Raw genomic sequence first — 9,297 nt, 5'->3', positions numbered from 1 at the left:
TTCCCCAGGTTGACTGTGCATTGTGTGAAAAAATACTTCCTTTTGTTTCTTATAAACCTGCTGCCTATTAATTTGATTGGGTGATTCCTAGTCCTTGTGTTATGAGAAGGAGTAAATGACACGTCCTTATTTACTTTCTCCACGGCAGTTTTGATTTTATAGACCTCTCTCATATCCCCCCTTTGTCTCTTTTCCAAGCTGAATAGTCCTGGTCTTTTTAATCTTTCCCCGTACAGAAGAGTTTCATACCTGTAATCATTTGGGTTGCCCTTTTCTGAACCTTTTCCATTTCCAATATATCTTTTTTTGAGATGGGGCAACCACATCTGCAGGCAGTATTCGAAATGTGGGTGTACCATGGGTTTATATAGAGGCGATAGGATATTTTCTGTCTTCTTATCTATTCATTTCAGAATGATTTCCAACATTCTCTTTGCTTTTTGACTGCCGTGGCACACTGAGTTGATGTTTTCAGAGAACTGTGCCCAGTGACTCCAAGATCCCTCTGTTGAGTGGAAACAGCTCATTTAGAGCCCATCATTTTATATGTGTAGTTGGGATTATGTTTTCCAATGGGCTGCAGTATGGTGCTATCCTGACACCTAGTCCTGCTGAGATCCTGTATTCAGTGAGATCCCTGCCCTTCCTGTTCCCGTTCTCATAAAACAAGAAGAGCATCCAAATGCGTGTTTACCTTCATTCCCTCAGCAGTCCTCATGGGAATCCCTGATCGGTTCCAAAGTGTATTAAAACCTTTCTTAAAGGGTTACCTCCTGCTGGTTATCAGGTCCTGTGAGTTTGTAGCCCAGAAAGACCCCCCTCAGTCAGCTCAAACTCAGCTGTTTATCCCCCAAAAGTCTGTCGTCTTCAGTCTCCTGAATGAGGGGAAATCCGTCCCTACCCCTTTCTGCGTTGGGTAAAGCTTCAAAAGGTGGAGCTCTGCATAACCAGCCTTGAGATCTGGCATTCATCACCCCGTAGTGATACCAGCTTGCACAGGAAACCCATCCCGCAGCCCTTCCTGGTATCATGTGGCGCATCTCGGCATCATAGTCTGTGAAGAATTCATGCTTTCAAGGGCTGGCTTAGATATACAGATAACAGTCATAATTAGGGCAAGAGTTTGCAGGCAATGAAAAGAGAGTAATTGACAAACGTGAGCAATATCTAATCCTTTAAAGCCTGAAAGTGCCTTGGGGGGAGGGGACAGGAGCCGGCTGTGTGGGGGCGGTGGGGCTCAGATACTGGGCATTGAGAGCCTAGAGCTAGCTGTGCGCTGGAGAGACGGGGCATGAACCAGCTGTGTACAGGGGAGATGAGCAGGGGAGAGGTGCTGTGGACACGGCCGCGAGCAGCTGTGAGTGCCGTCCTCTCTGCAGCATGATGAGAGAGCCTGGCGTCCCACTGCCGATCTCAGAATTGTATGAGGAGGGAAGAAATTGGCATCAAGTCTCAACCGCAGCCAGCCTGTGCCCTGGGGAGGAGACGGGTGTCTCCAGGGAGAAATCTGGGGGATTGTGACCCTGCATGCCCCACCCACCCTCTGATCAGCAATTCCGGATATTAACGGTGATTCCAGAAACAAAGAGTAATTTGGGAAAAAAAGCAGTCCTAGCGACAATTTCCGGAAAACACTGGCCCTGGTTGTAACATTAAATCCGATAGTCTCAAGATCTAGGCCTGTGTTGATCAGATCTGTCACTCTGCCTTCACGGAGTTCACTCTGCTGGTGGGTTGTACCCCTTCCCCCATTCTGTGTCTGCCTTGTCTATTTAGATTGTAACTTCTTCAGGGCACGGGCCATCAATGCTTCTCGGTTTGTACTGTGCTTAGCAAAATGAGGACCCACTGTTAGTTGGCCCTTAGGCACTAAGGTAATGAATATGATTTATAATAATCATCTCCTGGCATTTTGAGCCAAGGAAGCCGGCCTTCGGATGTTACTACTTAAAAGTGAGCTGGGCTTAAAAGCATGGAATATTCTTTGTGACAAATATCCCACAAATTCCACTGACCTCCCTTGTTTTCTTTGCCTTGAGCAGGGTTTCCAGTTTCCAGAACTGATGTGATCTCGCAGCTGGAACGAGGGGAGGAGCCGTGGGTCCCAGACCTTCATAAGAAAAAAGTGCTCCCGAGAGCTGCTTGCATAGGTGAGGCATTGGTTAAACCAACCCCAAAACTGTCGGTGAATACAGGAAACATTTGGGATGCCCTACAAAGACCTTGTGAGCTCTCCAAGTTCAGGATTGTTCCCTGCAGATGTGGAATCGTTAGGCAGAGGTCACTCATGGCTTCCCACCTATCCTGACTGACAACTGGCAGCAGGTCCCTCCCCAATCTTGCTGTCCCCTGAAATTTCTTCTGAGATACGGACCCAGAACTGATCCCTTCCTTTCTCTCCTCTGGGGAAGGTTTAAGGGAAAATCAGCTCCTGATAGGTTTGATCTGTCCTGTACACGTTTTCGTTCCTTCATCCCTTTTTCCGTTCTTCTCTCTGAGATTTCCTTTCTCTCTGGCGCAGGCAGAGACTTACGTCTGGATTCTCTCGGTCTCCCGTCAGGTGTTGGGATGGTGAGTGAAAACGAGGAGGAACCCCAGCAGGAAGATGCTGAGCGAGTAGAAGCCCATGGGATGTTGTCAGGAAGGTCCAAAGGGAATGATTCTGGGAGCTGTGCACGCCCAGAAAAAACAAAAGCCTGTGAGAGTCAGCAGAGGCCAGAGGAAAACTTCAGTAGCCAGTCAGACCTTATTACACGTGAGAGAATGAACTTGGAAGGAACACGCTACACATGCCTCGAGTGTGGGAAAAGCTTCAAAGGGAGCTCGGACCTTCTCAGACATCAGAGAATCCACACGGGTGAGAAACCTTATGGATGCCCTGAGTGTGGGAAACACTTCAAGCAGAGCTCACACCTTATTACACATCGGCGAATCCATACGGGTGAGAAACCTTATGGATGCCCTGAGTGTGGGAAACACTTCAAGCAGAGCTCAGACCTTATTAGACATCGGCGAATCCATACGGGTGAGAAACCTTATGGATGCCGTGAGTGTGGCAAACACTTCAATCAAAGCTCAGCCCTTATCATACATCAGCGAATCCACACAGGAGAGAGGCCCTACACGTGCTCTGAGTGTGGGAGAAGCTTCAGTCAGCGCTCAACCCTTATTAGACATCAGAAAATCCACATGGGAGTGATCTGTAACAAATGCCTTGACTAGGGCTGGCCAAAGGTATTTTTTTCTTTTAAATCACATTTGCTAATTCCCACTTAGTGATCTGTGCCCCATCTTCACCGTGGTTACTCAGCTCCCCCAGATGAGTTGCCTGCTCCTGCCTTTTGCAGCTCACCCTTCTTTGGGGTCAGTCCTGTGATGTTTTCTATCAACTCCTTTCCTTTTGGGTCAAAGGAGCGTGTGTCCCTCCAGCCAGGAATGTTCATCAGCTCCAGGTGGGGGAGAGAGGTTTGTTCCCAACAAGCTACACTGAGGCAAAAACTACCCGTGCCTTACATCCACTAGGACTGTACATGGCGTTGGCTGCTCAAGTTAGTGATCTTGGTGTTAAAAGACAATTACAGTTGTCGTTCAGATGCAGCCGAGGTGCAGTGGTTGGCATTAGCTTTCCCCTTGACCTGACCTAAACTCCATCACCTGTCCTTGTCTAAACAAAGCCTGAGCATCACAGTTATACTGTTCCCCCATTTAAAAACCATTGTTAGTCATCAAGTTCCCCCACCAGGATCATATTGTTTCATTCCCAGTTGTCACAGTTCATCAGAGCGCTGTTGCTTCAGGTTTTCCTGAAGGCAGATATTTTTACTCCCGTTTTCCTCCCTTAAAATATATTGAAGTATAACAAAGAGCAGGAATAGGGAAGGGATAGGGAAAAATGTCTTTTCCCCTCTGTAACAACAGAAGAACATAGGGTAAATCAGAGGGATTCTCCATCACCATCTCTATCCCCCTGTTCTTCAATTGGTAAGGTCAATATTTCCCGAAGGGGCTGGGAAGAGGATTCTCTAGTAAAGGATTTGGAACTAAGCAAAAGACCCATTCATTTGCCTCCCAAAGCAGTTGTGGCCCATGCCCTGCAGGAGGTTGCTCCTGAAGATCTTCCCTTCCTAATCAGGTGCATGTTGCCTCTTATTTGGGAAATGCAATCCCTTCCTAGGTAGAGATGGGAAAAATGGAAGTGACATTTCTGTTCAGCTCACTCCTGGGAGATGCTGTAAATGTGTAGGAAATGACATCCATGAGGAATGTGATAGAGCTGCAGAAAGACACCCATTTTGAGTAGATACCTGACATTTGGTGTCTTAGAGGGATTCTAAGCCGCACCTGAATTTAGTCCCTTATTTAAATCTGTGCCACCAGATTAAAGAAACAAAAGGGCATATTTGGGGGAGTTCTACCTCAGTATCGCTACTGGTATGTTGTGTGGTTGGTGAAGAATTCTACACCAGAGCCGTGTAAAATTGCTACAACTAAGGTCAAAGATTTGACAAGAACTCAGGTAGAAATGAGAGGTTTGAGTGGTTGATTTTCACCCCAGAGATGGACGCTATGGTGACCTGTGGCCAAGGTAAACTGTTTTTAGAATTGCTCACACTTCTAAAGGATGCCATGATGAAACTGGGAACAACTGTCTTTTACCATTTGGATCCCAAGTTTCCTGAAGCACAGAGAGAAACAGCTGATTCCTTCAGAGCCATGCCATGCCTATGAGTCCCAAACTGGCTGCCTTGCTGGACAAGAAGCACTTCTGTGTTGGTTAAATGATGGTAGCCAATGAGGGAATGTAACAGATTCCAAGTTCAGACTGCAGGATACATGAATGCTGAGTCCAGAGTCTGTGGTTTGGTCTCTTAGTTTTGCTCTTGAGTCTAATGCATGTGTCTCACTTTTCCGATTCCTGCTACTCTGAAAGATTAGAAAGTGTGAAAGTAGAGCACAGGTGGTTTTTCTCATGATGCAGCCTTCCCACGTAGTGTGAGACCCCTTCCACCCACACAGGTGAGCCAGAGAGTTCCCCAGGGCTCTTGTTCGCAAAGCAAAGATGTCACATTAGGCAGGAGATGTCAAGATCTACAATGGTGATGGGCGAGTGATGGGAGCTTTGCTGGGTGGTTGTTGTTTGGTTGTTTTTTTTCCATGTAATTTTTGTTTTGTTTTTGCAACGAGTTCTTTTTATAGCTGCTGAGCCCCCTTGTCCTTTTGAGCACAGCTCTTTAACCCTCAGGCCTGGCTCTGGAAACCTCAGAACCGGCTTTGCGTTTTTTTTTCATGTTTGCTATCTTTGGAGTTCGCAGGAGTTCCCCAGGGCTCTTGTTCGCAAAGCAAAGATGTCACATTAGGCAGGAGATGTCAAGATCTACAATGGTGATGGGCGAGTGATAGGAGCTTTTCTGGGTGGTTGTTGTTTGGTTGGTTTTTTTCCATGTAATTTTTGTTTTGTTTTTGCAACGAGTTCTTTTTATAGCTGCTGAGCCCCCTTGTCCTTTTGAGCACAGCTCTTTAACCCTCAGGCCTGGCTCTGGAAACCTCAGAACCGGCTTTGCGTTTTTTTTTTCATGTTTGCTATCTTTGGAGTTCGCACATCCAGACGACATGCGGTTCACAGCAGCGGATACTTTGAGAAACCTGCTGGGTGAAGCAGGCCTTTTCCAAACTGACATTGGCCCAAATTCTGCCTCAGTTCAGCTGGATTGGGACACGTCTGTGTCAAAGGAGTGGTTCACACCTGATTTGCCCAGAGACCTCAGAGGAGGGGTAGTTAGATATAGGATAAGTAGGAATTGACAACAATGAAGTTAAATATAAAGGTGAAAGACCCTCACCTTGCAGGTCAACAAGCCTGTTCTGTTCTTTCCCTCCAATGCATCCGGCACTGGTCGCTCTCAGGTAGCACACTGGGCTTGACGGACCATTGGTCTGACCCAGTCTATGACCTGTCGTGCGTTCTTATGGAAGCCCTCTGCGGCCTTGTCTACACGGGCAAGTTTCTGCACAGGAAAGCAGCTTTCTGCGGTGTAACTCCCGAGGTGCGCACGCAGATTTCGTGATGCATGATAGAAAGGGGCCATGACAGGGACACACTGCCGTGCGGGGTCAAAGTGAAGGAGCTGTGACATGCCTACCACAAGGTGCAGGAGGCAAACTGTTGCTCCATATTGGGGGCTAACTAACCCCAGCATCATGGCAAGAATCTACCTAGCAGCTGGAGAAAAAATATGTATGAGAGTCAAAGACACCCCCACGTGGCCTGTCTCTTCCCCAATCTCAACACCTGGAAGATTGTCTGGAAGACTCAGAATTTGAACTGCGGAGATTGGTCCCAGGCTGAGAGGGAATTCAGTCTGTGTATTAAGATCTCAACATGGCCTGGAGCAACCAGTGAGTGAGAAAAGCTGTTTGATCCAATTCTTGCTTAGTATATTCAAATTAGAGTTTAGACTGGGAGTCTGTTTTCATTTGTTATGTAAACACTTTTGACCTCTGTGACCAATACTTATACTCAGTTAAAATCTAACTTTCTGCAGTTAATAAAGTTATTTTACTATTTTATACTTACTCCTGAGTTTGTCCAAAGTGCTTGGGAAAGTTGCTCACATGACAAAGGCTGGTGCATGTCCCCTTTATTTTTGATGAAGTGGCGAACTAATTAATGAGCTTACACTTTTCAAGAGAAGGCCGTGAGCCGTGTAAGATGGTACATTTCTGAGGTGCAAGGCTGAGAGCTGGGGAGATATGCTGGTGTCTCTGTATAATTGAGGAGTGGTTTATAGAGCATTCATGCAACTGAGTTGGGTGCTTTGCTGCATGTTGTTGGCCAAATGATCATAGAATCCTAGGATATCGGGGTTGGAAGGGACCTCAGGAGGTATCTAGTCCAACCCCCTGCCCAGAGGAGGACCAATCCCCAACTAAATCATCCCAGCCAGGGCTTTGTCAAGCCTGATCTTAAAAACTTCTAAGGAAGCAGATTCCACCACCTCCCAAGGTAACCCATTCCAGTATTTCACCACCCTCCTAGTGAAAAAGTTTTTCCTAATATCCAACCTAAATCTCCCCCACTGCAACTTGACCATTCCTCCTTGTCCTGTCATCTGCTGTCACTGAGAATAGTCTAGATCCGTCCTCTTTGGATCCACCTTCATTTAGTTCAAAGCAGCTATGACATCCCCCCTCATTCTTCTCTTCTGTAGAGTAAACAATCCCAGTTCCTCTGGCCAGGAGGGATTTAAAGGTGGTTAGCCTTCCCTTTCTATTTATGACTCTATCCTACCGCAGGAAGTCGTCCTAAGTTACGCTGCTCCCGCTGCGTGAATAACAGAGCTGGATTTGACGTCGCTTCGGTCGACTTACTGCTCTGTCTACACTGGGCTGGGTCGATGGGAGACGCTCTTCGGTCAATTTACCTTTTTCCTGCCGTTCCTGGCGCAGTCCCAACGGCGACTGGAGAGCGCTCTGCTGTCAATTTAGTGGGTTTTCACTCAACCCCCATGACATCAACCCCCAGTGGATCCACCGCAGCAAACAGAGCCTACCAACCATGGATGTGTGTGTTAGTAGAGATCAAAGCGACTGTTAAATGTTCAAATGTATTGGGTGTTTAAACCTCCTGAAAACTCGTGGAATGTTGTTTGCACTGTTTTCACGTCTCTGTGTCCTGTTACGCTGTGATAGCAAAGAGTTGCCTTGTGTAGACCCCTGTCACTAAATAACCCCTCAAAGGAGAATGAAGGTGTGTGGGATGCAAGTGAAGAAAAGGTTCATTTCCAAAGAAGGGGTGGTAAGAAGCAGGATCCCTGGGCGGGGGGCAGGAGGGTGGTTTGCACTGTTGTTGCCCAGGGTGGGAATGGGGAAGTGGGCTCTGGCTTAAAGCGGTGTCAGGCTTCGGGGGGCTGGGTTCAGAGCTGGAGGTGAGGGTTGGGGTGAGGGTTGGGCTACAGTTTTGGTTCAGGAGTTTCGAGTTGGGGGGCAGGTTATGGGGTCAGGGTTCCAGTTGGGTTCCGGGTAGGGGGTGGGGTTTAGATTTTGGGGGGAGGGTTTGGCCAGCAGCAGCATAGAAGTGCGGGTGGCAATGGGGTGCAGCCAATAGTGATCAGTCGGGGGTCTTTTAGGTCGTTTCAGTGTCAGTAGCACCCTGGGGTGGGGGTAGGGTCATGTTTACGACAGGGGGCTAAAGTGTTGGGGAAGGGGGTGGCAAGTTGACCCATCCCACTTCGCACTTCCCACACGGACACGCACAATATGTCGAAGGCGTGGACGCACACACGTCACACACACACGATGACACAAAATGGCACACAACAAGACAAACAAAAATACACACGATGCAAACACACACACAACACGACACAGAAAGCATCACACACAAAACATCACACACACGACCCACATGTCACACACACACACTCAACACAACACGACCCACAACATGTCACACTCAACACAACACGACCCACAACATGTCACAAAAACACACTCAACACAACACAACCCACAACACGTCACACTCACACACACACTCAACACGACCCATAACACGTCTCACACTCAACATGACCCACAACACATCTCACAACACGTCTCACACACACTCAAAGACACACAGCATGTTGCACATACGTCGCATACACACAACTTCGCACACACAGTTTGTCGCATGTCGCACATATCACGTCACGCACTTGTCTGACTATGCACATGCACATGCACAACACGTCGCACGCACACACACGACATGTCACAGACACGACGCACACAACATGACACGTGACACAAAATGGCACACGACACAAAATGGCACACGACACTGAGACACACATATGACACTGACACGTTGCACGTGGAACACACAGCATGTTGCACGTCACACTTTACATGTCACATGCACAACACATCACACACAGCCTGTTGCACGTTGTAGACAGCACGTCACATGTTGCACACACAACACAGTGCGCATCGCAGGCACGTCGCGCGTTGCACGTATACAGCATGTCACGGCTACACTGCACGTCGCACGCGCACATGCACAACATGACACACAACCTGTCACACACACAAAAATCACAGCAACACGGACACACAACACATCACACACTCAACAAAACACTCAAGGAAACACACAACCACATCTCACACATACACGACACCACATGACAAACAACGTCTCACACACAATCACGTCTCTCACACACGCCGACACACACTCACGCACACACGCACAGTACACGGCGGCTCTCACACACAGCACTGACACACACGACGTCTCACACACCCACGACA

The 9,297-nt window shown here is 47.8% G+C and overlaps 1 protein-coding gene across 1 annotated transcript; it reads left to right on the top strand.

Moving 5' to 3' along the window:
• Positions 1-2,045: 2,045 nt before the first annotated feature.
• LOC142070279 (uncharacterized) lies at positions 2,046-3,863 on the top strand. The gene is made up of 2 exons (XM_075123860.1): positions 2,046-2,150; positions 2,522-3,863. Exon 2 carries the CDS (start codon positions 2,569-2,571, stop codon positions 3,220-3,222), a length of 654 nt encoding a protein of 217 aa, XP_074979961.1. The 5' UTR covers positions 2,046-2,150; positions 2,522-2,568; the 3' UTR covers positions 3,223-3,863.
• The last annotated feature ends 5,434 nt before the right edge of the window (positions 3,864-9,297 follow it).

This window comes from Caretta caretta, chromosome 28, assembly GCF_965140235.1.
Source record: "Caretta caretta isolate rCarCar2 chromosome 28, rCarCar1.hap1, whole genome shotgun sequence".
Taxonomy (NCBI): domain Eukaryota; kingdom Metazoa; phylum Chordata; order Testudines; family Cheloniidae; genus Caretta; species Caretta caretta.
Note: the sequence above shows the minus strand (reverse complement) of the source record. Positions and strands in the feature narration are given on the sequence as shown.

Excerpts from the sequence above, each read along its gene's own strand:
- LOC142070279 (XM_075123860.1), top strand. The coding sequence starts at position 2,569 with ATGGTGAGTGAAAACGAGGAGGAACCCCAGCAGGAAGATGCTGAGCGA.